At 37.5% G+C, this 18,288-nt stretch overlaps 1 protein-coding gene across 1 annotated transcript in view; it reads right to left on the bottom strand.

Moving 5' to 3' along the window:
- Nucleotides 1–18,288, bottom strand: part of SLC25A46 (solute carrier family 25 member 46) — a 40,402-nt gene that overhangs the window by 19,750 nt on the left and 2,364 nt on the right. The window contains exons 2-5 of the mRNA XM_024219760.2: nucleotides 12,965–13,007; nucleotides 10,903–10,960; nucleotides 10,188–10,265; nucleotides 9,051–9,151 (exon numbers count right to left, since the gene is read on the bottom strand). Coding sequence (XP_024075528.1) covers nucleotides 9,051–9,151; nucleotides 10,188–10,265; nucleotides 10,903–10,960; nucleotides 12,965–13,007 — 280 coding nt within the window. The remainder of the gene's footprint in view (nucleotides 1–9,050; nucleotides 9,152–10,187; nucleotides 10,266–10,902; nucleotides 10,961–12,964; nucleotides 13,008–18,288) is intronic.

Below are 18,288 nucleotides of genomic sequence, written 5' to 3'. Positions count from 1 at the left end.
GTAAGACCTAAACTACTTATAATTTAGTTGTAAATGTGAAACATATATTGCTCAGAGAAATTTATGTATCCAAAACATTTAAGGTTGTTTTGTTTAATAAAAAATAAATTTTACATGATGTTGTGTGTGTTTAAATTCCAGTTACCATCCTAATAGTTTGACATAAACCATGAACAAAACATTGATTATCTAGTAAATAAGCCATATATGTAGGAGCAGGATTTTATATTTGTACTATCAGAATTAATGTACGATTTGATCATCCTGCCAGCCACCCTTTTTGAATAGCAGAAAGGAATGACCCTCTGGGACGTTGGTAGAATCTGACAGACTGCCAGTGTCTGTACTGATGTTAAGGCAGGGACAGACCAGAACAATCCTTATGACTGATTATGGTCACCCTTTTGTTTTAGAATAAGTTACAATGTCTACTATGGTTTCCTATATGTATTATAAATTAGACACTCTAGTTAAATACACCTCTACCCCGATATAACGCGACCCGATAGAACACAAATTCGGATATAACGCGGTAAAGCAGCACTCCGGGGGGGGGGGGAGGGGCGGAGCTGCGCACTCCAGCGGATCAAAGCAAGTTCGATATAACGAAGTTTCACCTATAACGCGGTAAGATTTTTTGGCTCCCAAGGACAGCGTTATATCAGGGTAGAGGTGTATACATTTCTTTGTTTTAAGGTTAAGTAAGTAAGAGACAGGATCTTGTATTGTGTCGATGTTAAGGTGATTAGAAGAATGTTGAAGGCCTGGGCCACAATCTGAACTGTTTTGATTACAAGATTTAGTAAGGTTTAATTTACAATGCCTTTCATGCTCAACATAAAAACTGCTGTATACCTTTAAAGGTCTCTCTAAAAAACTGTGTGTGAGTGAGAAATACATGCATCAGAAAAAAATAAGGTGTGAAGGCCATTGTTATAGCCAGATGGTCAAGGAACAAGAAGTAAAGAGACTTAACACCAGAGACCCATCAATGCACATCCATAATTAAAGGAAGGGCAGATTAAGGACCCTGAGGTGGCACCCCTAAAGACAAAACAATTGATTAAATCAAAACCAGGACAGGATGACCCTCTCAGAGGTGTTTTGGAATGTTAACATCAAAAGATAACACCAATTAAGGAGTAACTGGTCACAAACTAACACAGCAAAATCCATAGACTTCAACAGAGAAAAAAATATAAGAACAGGGTGCTTGGCCATGGGACTTTGGGTTCATCTTGCCACAACTCCAGGAGCATCGGATCGCAACCGACAGAGCCTGGCTCCCCTCTGCGACCAATCTTTCTGGCCACTAGATTGATCCAGACTCTGTACTGGTAACTATAAAGATCAACTGGGAGGACTGTATGCCTGGTGTGTATGTGTAACTGAAAAGCATATGCTAACTGCTGTAATCTCAATAAATGTGGCATATTGCCTTTTCCCCTGAAAAAGATCCCGTGTGCTTCTTATAAGCATAACACATATCACTCACCATTTGCTAACATACTAAAAATGTACAAATTAATAAGAATCTGAAAATATTAAACTATCTAATTGCTTAAATACATTTGTATAGTTATAGTGTACCATTCTAGGTAGCAAAATGATGTACCAAATCTAGTATAAAGGCTCAATTTAGCTGTAAATCAACATGTTTTAATGGCTATATTAACCAACAAGAATGCACGTCTCTTTAGAAAATAACTAAGTACAAAAGGTAAGTTGATTAAAATCAATGATTTAAAATGAGGCTTTCCACTTGTGATTTAAATCAATCCATTCGATTCAAATTACAGTATTGAAGAGAACTCAACTTGTGTTTCAGTCTAGCAGACAAAGTCATAACAGGATTAAACATCTGGAAACTGAAACTAGACATTCAGAAACTGTCAATAAGGTGCATGCTTTTAACAGTTAGGTAATTAACCATTAAAATAATTTAAACAGAGATGTGGTGTATTTCCCATCACTTGAAGTTTTTACATGACGATTTCTTAAAATCTAGCTCAACTAGAAGTTACAGGCATGGTGCAGAAACTACTATGTGAAATTCAATAGCAGATATTAGGCACAAAGTCAGACCAGATGACCATAAGGCACCTTCCAGCCTTAGGAATCTATGACCCACCCAATCCCACTTAAATCAAGAATTAAAAAAAAAAAACCGTGAGACTATTCTGAGTTACCCAAAATCAAGATCAAGATGAGAACCTATCTAGCCAACGTCAATCGCTGAGGGCTCTTAACATCAAGGCTTGCACCTGAAGCATGCTATATGTTGTTATTTAAGTTATCCTGAAGAAACTCTAAAATGAGATTGATGGGAACCAAAAATAAATACTCTTGGATTGCCCTGCCTACTGTTTCAAAAAGCTACATTTCCCCAAACTCTCTAAGAGACCTTTCAAGTATCTGCCCTTCTTGATTTTACAAGGGCATAATCACTTTTCCTGCATGCTCCAGTAACTTTAACTTTCCCCTGAAGAGCTAGGCTTTATGCATCAATTTAGATCTGGATGCTGAATCTGTGTGAACAAGTCTTCTGCCTTAGTACACATTGACAATATGCTTTTCCCTTTTACCGGTGTCTCTGTGTTAAGGGAACTGGTGGAAGTGAATATTCCAACAACCTACTCCACAGGAATAAAGAGACCAGCGAGATCACACACTCATGAACTATGAACAATATGCAAGAGGTAGTTCTACTTGCACACTAGAAGAACTTGCTGTCATTTCTCTATTAAGCAGACTGGAAGAATGGATCACTCATCTGCATCTTTTATTTCTGTCCACAAAGTAAGAACTCTCATCTAGCGACTCATCTGTCACCTTAAGTACTGCAAACTCTTCCTCTCTGGGTGACCTTACACCCATCTTATCCCCTCTAATCAATTCAAACAGCAGGTAAGATAGTTTTCTTTGCTCATTGTTCTGACCAGTTCATCCCCTTTTCTGTATCCTTCCACTGGCTCTCCACTTCCACTGCATCAGGTTCTAGCTTCTTCCCTCACTTTCAGAGTCCTTTACAACTTTGCCCTTCCCTACTTACTATTCTCTTACTGTTTCATCATTCCACCTTCTTTCCTCATGACATCACTGTGACCCTAAAAACTCCTCAATGCCAACAGGCAAAGAATTCACTATTTGGTAACGAACTCCTGAGAGGCTGACAAAATCACTATACCCAACAGACTGCTTTCATAGTATTTATCCAAAGAGGCTCAAATGAGGTCTCTAATAAAAGCTTATGTCATATTGGTCCTCAATCATTGTGAGGTGTATGTATGGATAATATTTAAGGAATTGTGTATGAATACTGGAAGGTATGCTTTAAAGTCTGAATCAAAGCAGGGTTGTCAAGCAGGTTTTGACCAAAGGTTGTATGTTCACCTGCCTGCCTCAGTTCACATATAAAATAGGCATTGTAAGCCAACTCAATTTACATATGATGTCAACATGAGGACGTGAAAGCAAAATGGAACTAGCACGCCAAGGAATAAACCACGAGGGTCATCCTGATTCTGGGGACAAAACAATGAACTTTGGGAATATAAGGAGAAGGCAAAAAGACACTTTTTTGTTCTTCACCGAGGATGCAAAAAGGATAATGCTTTTTGCATTCATGAAAGAGGGATGCCAGTCATGATGGTTGGAGATGCCGGGAGAGTGCTTTAGGTGAGAAACTACTTTAGACAAGGGTTTCTTACTAGAGGCAGTGAAATATTTGACCAGATTTTAATGCCCACCTATCAACCAAATTATTTTTCCCACTGTAGCTTAATACAGTCTGACCAGGCTTTTTATTTCGGATATGCTTTATTTGCAAGTACCTCACTTTTAAAAACAGTTTTAAAAAAGGAAATTTACAGGAAGAGCCCAAGTAATTACATCTGTAAATCTTTATTAGTTAGTGACACTGCACTGAAGACTATCTTGTTCTCATCCTCAGACTATTAGATTCACCAAATATACATGGGTTCTATATAAGAAGCTATCTTTAAGAACAGCCCTACTGGGTCAGACCAAAGGTCCATATAGCCCAGTATCCTGTCTTCTAACAGTGGCCAGGGTCAGGTGCCCCAGAGAGAATGAACAGAACAGGTAATCATCAAGTGATCCATACCCTGTCGCTCATTCCCAGCTTTTGGCAAACAGAGTCTAGGGACACCATTCCTGCCCATCCTGGCTAATAGCCATTGATGGACCTATCCTCCATGAATTTATCTAGTTCTTTTTTTAATCCTGTTGTAGTCTTGGGCTTCACTACATCCTCTGGCAAGGAGTTCCACAGGTTGACTGTGCATTGTGTGAAGAAATACTTCCTTTGATTTGTTTTAAACCTTCTACCTTGTAATTTCATTTGGTGACGCCTAGTTCTTGTGTTATGAGAAGTAGTAAACAACACTTCCTTATCTACTTTCTTTCTCTACAACAACCATGGTTTTATAGATCTCTATCATATCTCCCCTTAGCTGTCTCTTTTCCAAGCTGAAAAGTCCCAGTCTTATTAATCTCTCCTCATATGGAAGTCGTTCCATATCCCTAATAATTTTTGTTGCCCTTTTCTGAACCTTTTCCAATTCCAATATATCTTTTTTGAGATGGGGCGACCACATCTGCACACAGTATTCAAGATGTGGGAGTACCATGGATTTATACAGAGGCAACACGATATTTTCTGTCCTATTATCTATCCCTTTCTTAATTATTCCCAGCATTGTTCGCTTTTTGATTGCTGCTGCACATTGAGTGGATGTTTTCAGAGAACTATCCACAATGACTCCAAGATCTTTTTCTTGAGTGGTAACAGCTAATTTAGACCTCATCATTTTATATGTATAGTTGGGATTATGCTTTACAATGTGCATTACTTTGCATTTATCAACATTAAATTTCATCTACCATTTTGATGCCCAGTCACCCAGTTTTGGGAGATCCTTTTGTAGCTCTTCGCAGTTTGCCTGGGTCTTAACTATCTTTAGTAATTTTGCATCATCTTCAAATTTTGACACCTCACTGTTTACCCCTTTCCCCAGATCATTTATGAATATGCTGAATAGCACTCAGAACAGACCCCTGGAGGACACCATTATTTACCTCTCTCCATTCTGAAAACTGACCATTTATTCCTACCCTTTGTTTCCTACCTTTTAATCAGTTATCAATCCATGAGAGCACCTTCCCTCTTATCCCATGGCAGCTTACTTTGCATAAGAGCCTTTGGTGAGGGACCTTGTCAAAGGCTTACTGAAAATCTAAGTACACTATATCCACTGGATCCCCTTGTTCCACATGCTTGTTGACCCCCTCAAAGAATAAGTAAATTGGTGAGGGATGATTTCCCTTTACTAAAACCATGTTGATTGTTCTTCAAATTATGCTCATCTATATGTCTGACAATATTGTTCTTTATTATAGTTTCAACTAGTTTTCCCGGTACTGAAGTCAGGCTTACAGGCCTGTAATTGCCGGGATCACTCTGGAGCCCTTTTTAAAAACTGACGTCACATTAGCTATCCTCCAGTCATCTGGTCAGAAGCTGATTTAAATGATAGGTTACAGACAACAGTTAGTAGTTCTGCAATTTCACATTTGAGTTCCTTCAGAACTCTTGGATGAATACCATCTGGTTCTGGTGACTTATTGCTGTTTAGTTTATCAGTTTGTTCTAAAACCTCCTCTAATGATACCTCAATCTGGGACAGTTCCTCAGATCTGTCACCTAAAAAGAATGGCTCAGGTTTGGGAATCTCCCTCACATCCTCAGCCATGAAGACCGACGCAAAGGATTCATTTAGTTTCTCCACAATGGTCTTATCATCCTTGAGTGCTCCTTTAGCACCTCGATTGTCCAGTGGCCCCAGTGGTTGTTTAGCAATTCACAGTGATGTGAACTGAAGAAACAGCATACTGTACTGAAACCAAGATGAATAAATATTGATGATTGTGATAGGGCCTTCAGTGGCCCGGAAATCTAGTGGCTGGATCGTTGGTTGGGGGGGGGGGGGGGGGGGGGGAAGAGAGGGGAGAAGAGGACTGTAAAGGGACCTGACTCCTCCCTCTCCATCAAGTCCTGGCCCAGGGTCCTGCGACGCTGAACCCCTAAACAGGGTAGATGGATCTTTCTCCTGGGCGGGGTGGGGTGGTGGTGGTTCAGGACCTGTTTTACTGGGCTGCTTCCTATGAAAGTCCTTTTATAGTTTGGCTGTTGCCCCGCTGGGCCAGTTACCCCGCAGTTGGGGCATACCTGCAGGCTCCCCCTGGCAGGGGAAGGCTTATTTGTCTCCAGTGGCTGCGTTGGCCGATCCGTGCCTTCAGGCAGGCAAGCAGAGAGCTCCTGCCTCTTCGCCAGGCAGCCCCTAAACTGAGCCAGGCTCCCTTCTTTTCTCCCCCCTCTAGGCCCGGTAGTGGCTGCAGGTATAATGGGGCAGAGCTAACTGAACCCACATATTTTCTTTAACCCTTGCTGTGCCAGGTGGCAGTTTCTCTGCTCCCTCACAATGATTTAAAACAAATTAATTTTTTTTACTTATATTATAACAATTTTTAAAAATAAACCCATTTCAAATGAAATCTTAATTTAATACAAATATGGTAAGGCCTAAACTACTTATAATCACATAAAACACTGAAATAAAAAAAAAATGCTGAATCCACAAGTCGCTATCAAAAATTTTGAGTTGAAGGCTGCTTTTCTATATAAAGAAAGAATTGGGGGTGGGGGGGGACATCTAACTTCTGAGGTCAGCTTCATAAATATGGAACAATAGGTCAGCCTAAGTAACTTGAGAGACTGCCTCATTTTCCAGAGACTTAGAAGAATAGGAACTTAAGTTCTAGTCACTTTCACATAGGTATATTTGAAAATTTTCCCAGGCTGACCTGAAATAATCAGCTTAATTCACTGACTAAAGTTAATCCCTCTGTTTAATAAATCATTTAGTTGTAAGTGTGAAACATGTTTGATAAGACAAGTTTTACGTATCTAAAACATTTAAGGTTGTTTTGTTTACTAAAAATTAGGGCCATCAAGCGATTAATTGTGTGATTAAACAATAATACAATACCATTTATTTAAATATTTTTGGATGTTTTCTACATTTTCAAATACATTGATTTCTATTACAACACAGAATACAAAGTGTACAGTGCTCACTTTACAGTTATTTTTGATTACAAATATTTGCACTGTAAAAAAAGAAATGGTATTTTTTCAATTCACCTAATATAAGTACTGTAGTGCAATCACTTTATTATGAAAGTTGAACTTACAAATGTAGAATTGTGTAAAAAAAAACTGCATTCAAAAATAAAAATGTAAAACTTTAGAGCCTACAAGTCCACTCAGTCCTACTTCAGCCGATCGCTCAGACAAATAAGTTTGTCTATTCCACTATTCCAGAGGACATGCGTCCATGCTGATGACAGGTTCTGCTCGATAACGATCCAAAGCAGTGCAGACCGATGAATGTTCATTTTCATCATCTGAGTCAGATGCCACCAGCAGAAGGTTGATTTTCTTTTTTGGTAATTCGGGTTCTGCAGTTTCAGCATCGGAATGTTGCTCTTTTAAGACTTCTGAAAGCATGCTCCACACCTCGTCCATCTCAGATTTTGGATGACACTTCAGATTCTTAAACCTTGGGTCGAGTGCTGTAGCTATCTTTAGAAATCTTACATTGGTGCCTTCTTTGGTGTTTTGTCAAATCTGCTGTGAAAGCGTTCTTAAAACGAACATGTGCTGGGTCATCATCTGAGACTGCTATAACATGAAATATATCGCAGAATGCGGGTAACACAGAACAGGAGACAAAATTCTCCCCCGAAGAGTTCAGTCACAAATTTAATTATCGCATTTTTTTTTTAAATGAGCATCATCAGCATGGAAGCACGTCCCCTGGAATAGTGGCCGAAGAATTAAGGAGCATACAAATGTTTAGCTTATCTGGCACGTAAATACCTTGCAACACCAGCTACAAAAGTGCCATGCGAATTCCTGTTCTCACTTTCAGGTGACATTGTAAACAAGAAGCAGGAAGCAGTATTTCCAATAAATGTAAACAAACTTGTTTGTCTTCTTGATTGGCTGAACAAGAAGTAGGACTGAGTGGACTTTAGGCTCTGAAGTTTTACATAACTGCACTCAAAAACAAAACAGTGTAACAAAAAAAATCTGTATTTGTAAATTACACTTTCACGATAAAGAGATTGCACTACAGTACTTGTATGAGGTGACTGAAAAATATGATTTCTTTTATCTTTTTACAGTGCAAATATTTGTAAAAAATAGTGTGCACTGTACACTTTGTATTCTGTGCTGTAATAGAAATCAATATACTTGAAAATGTAGAAAAACATCCAAAAATATTTAATACATTTCAATTAGTCTTCTATTATTTAACAGTATGATTAATCACGATTAATTTTTTTGAGTTAACTGTGATTGACAGCCCTAACAAAAATACATTTAATATATCATTCTGTTTGTTTAATTAAATTCTAGTTGCCATCCTAATGCAGCTTGACACAAATGATGAGTAAAAGTTAAATATCTAGTAAACAAGCAATATATCATTCATCATTTTGAACACACTAAAAATGTATAATTAATAAGAAACTGAACATATTAAGCTACATAATTGTTTAAATAAATGTATACAGTTATATAGTGTACCCTCTTAGGAAGCAAAATGATGTACCAAATCTGGTTTAAAGATGATTTAGTTGTAAATCAACATGTTTTAATGGTTATGTCAATCAATGGAATTAACCTTTCTTTAGAAAATAACTGAAGTACAAATGGAAAAGTTGATTAAAATCAAGGATTTAAAAGGAGGCTTTCCAGTTGGTGATTTAAATCACCTTGATTTAAATCAATCCATTGACTGAAACTACCTAGGGAATATCTGGCTACCATAACAGAATCAAACTTTTAAATAACTGCATATTTTTAATACCTTACATGGTATTCAGTAACAAATGTTAATGTTCAATTTGTTAAATATCACAAACAAAAAAAGAAAAAAGAAAGAAAGAAAGTTTGATACCTTGGCAAAGGTGTAAATTCACTGATGATGCCTTCTGTTCCAAGGGTTATGCCCTGAACTATGAAAGTGCTCCCCATTCCTTTCCAAAGAGCTCTTGGACCCTGTAATTTAACATTTCCAGTTAGATTCAGTAACATGAAAATTGGTGATAATACATTTCACACTTTTAATAAAATTGTAGAAACACTCTAAAAAGGGGCCCTAATTGAACACTGGATCTGAACGTTCCCAAATTAATGGAATTCAGACCCTGATCCGAACAATGATCATCTCTAAATACTTTTCATATCAATAACACTTTCCATCAGATAACCTGAAAGAGCTTTACAAGCATTAATACATTAAGCCTCTCAACAATAGTTTTGGTATGCATTATCTCCATATTCCCGTTGGGCAAAATGAGGTACAGAAAGGCTACGTGATTTACCCAAAATCACCCAGCCTGTCCTCTGCAAACCCAGAAATACATTCCCTTCTTTTAACTAGTCTTGGACTTTAGACACAAAACCATCCTTCTATTGTATTAACATGGATATTTATGTTGAATTTTATAGTGGAATTCAGAGCACAGTAGACTTCCAAAATTTAAAAAGTCACTATTTAATTTGAAATATTCTTTTTATCCACATAAATATCTAATACTTTTTGGAATCCTGCTGAATTCTTGGCCTGTTCTCTTGTGTGTGTGTGTGTGTGTGTCTGTGTATTTTACATACATACATACATATATATACATACATACATACATACATATATATACATACATACATACATATATATATATATATATATACACACACACACACACACACACACGTATGTAAAATACACAGACACACACCACACACACACACACACACACACACACACACACGCATACACACGCATACACACATGCTTTTTTCCAGTAAATATTAAGCACAGTGAAATAAAGGACTACAGAAAGTGAAGTTCTTTATTAAACTCTTTTTAGTAATTAATAAAAATAAAACTTAGAAAAATATTTTCATAATGCTCAACTAGCATCTTAAAATATTTAGAGATGAAGAACATTTCTGTTTCAATAAATACATATGCCACAACTGTATCTACATAATTTTGTTTTATGTATAGCTATAGAGGGCTCAAAATACTGACCTGGGTCTTATTGATGCTGTACATAATATTGACAATAGTAAATGGAGTGAGATGATAATTCCGGGCGTGATAATTAACCTGGTAAAATATACATGCATGTATATAAAAAAAATGCTGGAATATAACAATTGTTGTTAAAACGCTTAGGTGATGAATATTCACTTAAATGTTACAATTTAGACTGCAAGATCATCTAAACAAGGACTGTTTTTCTGAGGCACCTTGAACATTCTTCATCACTCAAACATTAATAATACTTTTAAAAATCTTCATTGCCACTTAAAAGGACATAGATCAAAATTCACTTGCGAATTTAGGTGTTAAAAAAGTAAGCTTTGGAAAAAAAATCTTAAAACAAAAAAAATTTCTTTTAAAAAAAAAAGTCCAACGGAAAGTTATTTTTAAACAAACACCAAAACATTCTACTAGTGCATGAGAACCTGACAGTAATTTCGTTAGTAACCACTTAGACGCTATTTTTCTTTATTTTACATTCATTATCCAAACTAAAAAGACAGCATGAAAAGTGAAAGTAAATTAGATTAAAATTTTAATTTAAGTGCTAAAAGTTACATAAGGAAATTTGTTTTTAAAAAACTTTTTACCTGACAGTGTCTACTTAGAAGGTCTTAAGCTTCCTTATAACTCTACAATCAGAATATATACAAAGTCTGAAACTAGATTACGTTCAATTGCAGAATTTAAAAAGATGTACCTGACATTGGCGACGTAGAACAATGCAAGGATGTGCCAACACATTTTCTGTAAATAGACTTTAAAAGAGGAATGTATTTAAAAGTAGTGAAAATAAACTGAAACCTATTAATAGCTGATATTTTTCTTTAGCAGCAAATTAATATTAGGTTTACAATATTTGGGGAATACACAAAACTACATCCCAATGTTAGTCCACATCCTGCCAGCAGGTATTTTTGGAGAGTGAACCACATACTTTCCAACAGCCCAAAAGGTCAGATGCTCAGAAACTGATCACCCACTCCCTAGGGGTACATCTGTACAAAAATTAATGCTCACACCCTCCCCCTGTGAATATGAGGAAATAAGCAGAGGCACAAAGTGAGTCACCCATGACCGCAGAGCTGGTTGGTGGCAGAACCAGAATTTAAAGCTCCCAACTTCCAGTTTTACAGTCATTCCTCTACACCACAGAGCCTCTCAAAGAAAGGCCTTCTTCTATAAGTCTACTAGGCCCCTACAGTATATTAACAGAGGTTGATATGTATGAAGGTGTTCAATAGTTGACCCAAAAACCTCATTCACCAGGCACCTTGAAAAATCTATTGCATTTGACATGGACTTGGAGAGACATCGCAATATGTGTTCTGAGAACAGAATTAATCAGTATATTAAGGTCCACCATTTTCTCAACAAAAACAATATATAATTCCATACATAAGGATAGTAGCTTTGGATAGTTTTGCCACCCCAATATTACTGTTCTGGCATGCTTTGACATTGTGCTTGGTGATATTTGCATCTGCTTAGGGAGGATTAATACTACCTGAAAATATTCATTTGTGTGACCAATGCACAAGCACTCTTCTCAGAAGCATTTCAGAATTCTCAGAAGTCTCTCCATATTTAACTGCAGATTCTCAGCAACACAGGAGTCAACACTGTCTTGATTTTAGAATCATCTCCTCTAGATTCCTTGCGCTGATTACCCCACAATAAAATTTGAAGATGTTTCTCCAAAATATAGGTGAGTGAGAAATTACATCTTTAACTATAACTAGTCAGTCACCAGGTACATATATCTCTTGGGCTATTTTTCTCTCCAGTTAATCTATGCAGCATGAATTTTAAACTGAGCAAGACTCAGCCTTTTGTTTTGTTTGAACAGGATCCCAAGTTGCCAAACAGCACAGGCATGCTGATGTTCTTCAGGGGTTCCTTGTACTGAAAGCAGACATCAGCAGAAGTATATCTATGTTTTCATACTTTGCTCATTACCATACTATTTGATAGCCTTAAGATATATAGGTCTCTAACTCATTGGGGCCCAATATGGGACTCAATATGAATATCTCTGCAGTTCATGGGATCCATGCTAATAGCTGCAAGCATCCTTTGCCACTACATTTGAAGATAAGGGCCAGAGGCTATGAGCTGGAGAGAAGACTGCTGAAAAAGCGAATACTGTAGTTATAATGTTCATTTCTTGATTGGTTTCATTCAGTGCCAACAGCAGTAAAGACATCCCCACTAAACCTAATGGCTCCATGTGCACTCATTCTTGTAAATCATCCTTTATTTAGACTCAGTCAAAATGTAAGAAATACAGCACACACTATCTAGTTTACAGTATATATTATTCTTCTGTCATTATCTAATCAATATTTTAAGTACTGTTTCTGAGGTTTAAAATTCAAGAACACTATGCCAATGCAATTTAGGCTAGTTCCACTCACTCTACCATCACCATTGCTTTCTAAAGTGCAAATATATAAGAGTATTTTTTGTTGATGTTTGCTTCATGAAAAACATTCTATAGCAACTTATATGCCCCAAGGTTTCCAAAATTCCTGCCCTATATAGATTTTTGAATCAAACCCATCACTGTAGTAACTGAAAGAGCTGCAGTACCTTAGCTTGAGAAAGAAGGTAAGAGAAAACAATTAACTTTGTGCTAGATTTTTAAACCCAGTTAATTAAAGCCATATTGTAATTTGAACTCAGGGAGCATGACAGACTACAAAATGTAAAAGCCATAATTATCAGTGAAAAATATGTTTTACACAGAACAAAATTCTTACCTGGCAAGGCCAATACCAAAGCCTGCAAATCTATTCAACTGCTCTGAAAGAAAACACAACAGAAGATTATGTAGCACTGATATTTACTGCAGAACAGTGAGGAAAGAAATAACTGTAATACAGAGTACCAAAGCAACCAATTTTATAGCTTGCTCATTTCAACAAATTCTAAGCATTGCATCACAGTGTACAAAGTATAATACTTTTGGGATAGTTTTGCCAACTCAGCAAAAGTAAAATATAATTGTCTACCAAAGACTACTTGCATGTGAAGTGCTTGGTTTATAAAAATTTGTTGGAGCTCAAATACAAGTAACTTATTTGCCTTAAACTGTCTACATGAGGAAAAGAGGGACTGGATGCCTAATGGAACTGGGAACAAGTTGACTGACATCTGGGAAAACAAACTGTCCCAAATCTATAATGACCAAAACATGTTCAACAGCATGTGTAACATGAATATGGTCTCAGTCCAGTTCTTAATGGACAAATGTCAGTACCATAATGCCATTTAACTGGCATTACAGAATCAAAAGGCACAGAGAGTGAACCTTTTACTTCTAGAAGTCCCCACCACAGCACCGTTGGGGCATATTGGTAAAAAGGCATCATAGGGAAGCTTGCATCACTGCTACCAAGCCATACTTAAAGCTTGTCTCCACTTACTGGGGGATCAATGTGCAGCGATCGATCAACTGGGGATCGAGTTTGTGGGTCTAGTGAAGACCCACTAAATCAATTGCCAATCGCTCTCCCGGCGAATCCAGTACTCCCCACCGAAACGAGAAGCATAAGGTAAATCGACAGGAGAGTTTCTCCCGTCGACCCAGGGCGGTGTAGACACCACAAAAGGTCAACCTAAACCACGTTGACTCCAGCTATGTTATTAATGTAGCTGGAGTTGCGTAACTTAGGTCGACTGAGCCCCACAGTGTAGACCTGCCCTTGGGTCTGCTAAGGCTTTGTGTCTAGTACTGTCAAATGGGAACTTTTTCCTAACACTAAATTCACTTTAAACTTTATGATAGCAGGACACACAAATGTTAGTACTGTTAAATGCACAACAAAAAATTTACATGACTTTCTTCAGAAAGAGGGGAGATTGAAATTCTGGACAAGTGTTTTGAATTTTTTCAAATATTTATCTGGTGACTGAAAATACAGAACTAATTGATTATAATGATTCCCTGGAATAGCAAGCTGCTTAGGTTGTTTTGATCAATAGCCTCCCAATTAAGACTTACAACTATGGAGTGACTACTTCCAGTCCTAAGGTTTATTTGGTTTTCATTATAAGCCTGATTTTGATCCTCATTTTCTCAAAACTGAAAATCTTTTCCATCTGAACTTTTGTACATGTGCTCTGTAGCCAGCAAAGAATTTATATGGAAAGTTTCAGGTTAGATAAGAAGTTTATGAAACAGAATTTGAAAAGTTAAACAACATGCCTAGCTGTATTTCCGAAAGCTTGGTCTAAAAACCTTCAAATTTGTTTTATAAAATAACCCCCGAAGAGATCAAATCATAGGACTTTTTTTGATAAAGCTGAGTGCAAAATTTTTGAGATAGTAACCACAGATTTTTCAATGATACATCCAATCCAAGAAGACTTCATGAGTTTTGCCAAAAGCCCAGTGGGGATTAAGTTTCCTTCAGCCCAAATTTTCAAACCTGGATGCCTAAAGTTAGGCTCCTAAATCTATATTTAAGTTCCTAGATAAAAGTAGCCTGATTTTCAAAGGTGCTGAGTGCCTACAGTTCTGAATGAAGTCAACTTGCAGACATTCAACACTGTTGAAAATCAGGCACTATTATACAGGAGCTTAGATATGGATTTAGAAGCCTAACTTTAGGCATGTAGATTTGAAAAGCTCAATTCACTGACCTCAATTCACTAATCTCTTTCCACCTGTAGATACTGTCACAATGTTAACCAACCATTAGTCTTTCTTCCCCTACAGGGAGTCTTCCAAACAAGAGTCAGATTCCTCTGCCTGTTGTGTGCCATGATCCCCAGCTGCCAATGGCTCTCAGCCAAGCAATCAACAGTCAGAACACAAAAAGATTTGTTACTCATTGCAGTAAGCACTTTCTCTCTGCCCCTACAACTTACAAGGCAGAGATAAGAACTTTTGCTCTTTGCCCTACAGATACTTATTCTTTGCTTCAGTGGCTCTTCCAGTAGAGCTATCAAGACAGATATGTCAGGGCTCCTCTCCACAGTATCTCAGCCAAGAGCTTTCCACCCCAATCCTCTATGGAGAGATTGGAGTCCTTAGCTTGCCAGATGAGATGAATGTCTCCTACAAGCACTCTTGGATCCTTAGGAGACTCCAGTGAATGAACTTGCACATACCGCCCATAGAGCAGAAACAGCTCTCTCCAACTGTGTGTCAGAGTCCAAGACACTGAACCTTCTGTCATAAACAGCCATGTTTCAGCAGGCCCCCTCAGAAGGCACAGAAGGCAGATGCTATGCTTCTCCTCCAGCAGTAGCACATTCACACCTTCCTCATCCCACACCACTGAATTATTTTTCAAAGTCTTATCAAAAAGTGAAAGGTACCAAAAGATTTGAGAAAAGCAGTAGTAGGAAATAAGGCAAAGAGTGATTCTGCTGTCTCACAAGTCTAACTTTTACCCCTACTAAAACAATGGAACATTTGAAGAAAAAATCCAAACCTTTGGAGGGTAATAGAACTATTAGCATTCGCTGCATTATTACTGAAATGATGACATTTCCAGTAGAATGCATCATGTGTTAAGCACTGCACAAGTAGGAGTTCAGTGAGTTTCCAATGAGATACAGAAGCAAACAATGGTCAATGCAATTTTTAACTGCTTATGCCAAGATACATCACGAAGTGACAGTCGCTTGATAAAGAGCTTTGCGACAACTGCATCAGAAACACATTGCTCAGTTTTAGGCACCATATTACCAGAAAGATATTTGCAAACCAGAAATAATTCAGGAAAGGGGAAAAAAAAAAAAAAAAGATGATCATACATTGAAGGACAGATTAAGGCCTGACCCTGCAAATTGCTGCTCCCAGGCAGAACGCTACTGACTTCAGTCGAATTCTGCGTGGGCACATAATGAACTGCAGAAGTGAGACTTACGAGTCACTTAGCTATAAAATGGCAAAGTGAGGGACTTAAAAATACAAGTCTACACAAATATTTTAATACACACACTGGTATTAGAAAATAATTGTTTAGAAATGCATAGAACAACAACTAGAAGTAATGAGATGAAACTGAAGACAGTTCAGGCTAAATATTCAATTCAAATAACTATTTTAATTGAAATTTGAAACGCTAATTTCCATTAATATTAGGCTTTTTTGACTTTGTAATACACAAACTAATAGTGCATGAACTACAATGTCCTTTTAATAAAAACATGGAAACAAAAAGAAGTAAAAGAGTTAGGATTATTATCTTGCATTTCAACAATTTGCTGTTCACAACATTCCTTTTCACATTTTAGACATATCTCCATTTCAGGAAGATAGAAAATGATAATCCAATTGCAATGACTTCTGTTCCCTTGTGCCAACACCGCCAAGGAACCATTATGATGTTTGCATCTATTCCATTGTCACAACTCCCAGCTCCTTCAAGAGGAAAAGACTGACAAAACAAGAGGATGTACATTTAAAGTGACCTATAAATGACAAATTTGTGTTTGTCCCCTTTTTACTTCTTTATGATGCACAAAGAAAGCCTGAAAGTTTTTGTATTTTTGTTTTTAAAAGTTTGTCTCTTGAATTTTGCAGCAAGAAAACTACTATGTTGGCGTGAAACACCAGGAAAGTGAAACCTGATTAACTGACTTAAGATTTTGTTCATGCTCTTTAAAAACTGTTGCAAGGCCCATCTATTGTCTCAGATTTTTTATTGCAATTGCAGAAGGTGGGGTATTTATGTTAATTTTGATGCTACTAGTTATATGGATGGCTGAATTTGCATGTATAAATGTATTGCATTATAAAAGGCACATGGAGTGTACAACTGGCACTTTTTACTAACAATGTATTGTGTGTGTCTATTATGTGCTTAGCACACACTTTTGGGCACTGTATAAATAATAGCTATTTAACTTAAACATACAATCAGAAAAAAAACTTCCTTTGTTAAAGATTCAACACCACCATCTCTTCAAACTCCCAAACCACATCTATGGGTACCACAAGACATCCAGGAAAATAGGGAATGTGAGATAAAACAAAACAAAAGCTTTTCAGGTCTTCTTTATACATCAAAACAAAAAACGCACAAATCCACTTTGCTTTCTTATCTTCAAGTCAACTCAAAGTTTGGTGTTCTTTTAATAAATGAACCTTTCTTTTATCTTACGTTTTGATGTCAAAATACAAGAGTGAACAACTAGTTTGTATGGATTTGAGGCAAAACTGGGTTTAAGATATGTAACGTCTCCTAAAAGAGGACACTTTGTCTAGGCATTTACTGTATATAGTACCTAACACTGTGGTATCATGAGCAGAAGATAACTACGGTACTTTATGTGCATGTCTAATGTTACAAAATACTTCAGACATTCAGTAAGAGTTTTAGAATCAGAGTAGAAAATAAACAAAAAATATTTACATAATCTGATTATATGCAATGTGAACAGAAAAAAATGAACTGAAAAAAATACACTTTCAGATGAGATGTGAAAATAAGTGATTCAATGAGATGGCACAATTGAGCAAAGTTGATTTTAAGAGGAGGGAACTCAAGTGTAAAAAACAAACACTAATTGTGGTTAGACCATGTAGGATGCCAGACAGGTAGCTAATACTAGGTAACCAAAGAAAAGAGTAGGTTCATTAGATAGCCTAGCATAGCCAAGGAGGCATATAAAAAACAAGAACAGTTTTGAATTAAATTCTAAAGTAAATGGAGAAGGGGAGGCAGTAGAGTCCCAGAATAAGAGGGAAGTTGGCATGCTTCTCAATTTGCTTCGCAGTCTTAGGCTTGGCCTACACTACCAACTTATGTCGGTATTACTTCATCGTGCCAGGGTGTGGAAAATCCACACCTCTGAACGATGTAGTTATACTGACCTAACCCCTGGTGTAGATAGTGCTATGTCCATGGGAGAGTTTCTTCCGTTGACATAGCTACTGCCTCTTGGGGAGGTGGAGTACCTACACCAGGAGTCTCAAACATGCGGCCCACACGCCGCCCCCCCCCGGCCTACCTCCAGGCCAGGGGTGGGCAAACTACACCCGCAGGATTGCCCTCCTCGAGCCCCGCGCCGCTCCCTGAAGCGGCTGGCATGACGTCCCTGTGGCCCGGGGGGGGGGGGGGGGGGG

This window comes from Terrapene carolina, unplaced genomic scaffold (assembly GCF_002925995.2).
Source record: "Terrapene carolina triunguis isolate 2854851 unplaced genomic scaffold, T_m_triunguis-2.0 Scaffold69, whole genome shotgun sequence".
Taxonomy (NCBI): domain Eukaryota; kingdom Metazoa; phylum Chordata; order Testudines; family Emydidae; genus Terrapene; species Terrapene triunguis.
This window is presented reverse-complemented; position numbering and strand designations above follow the sequence as displayed.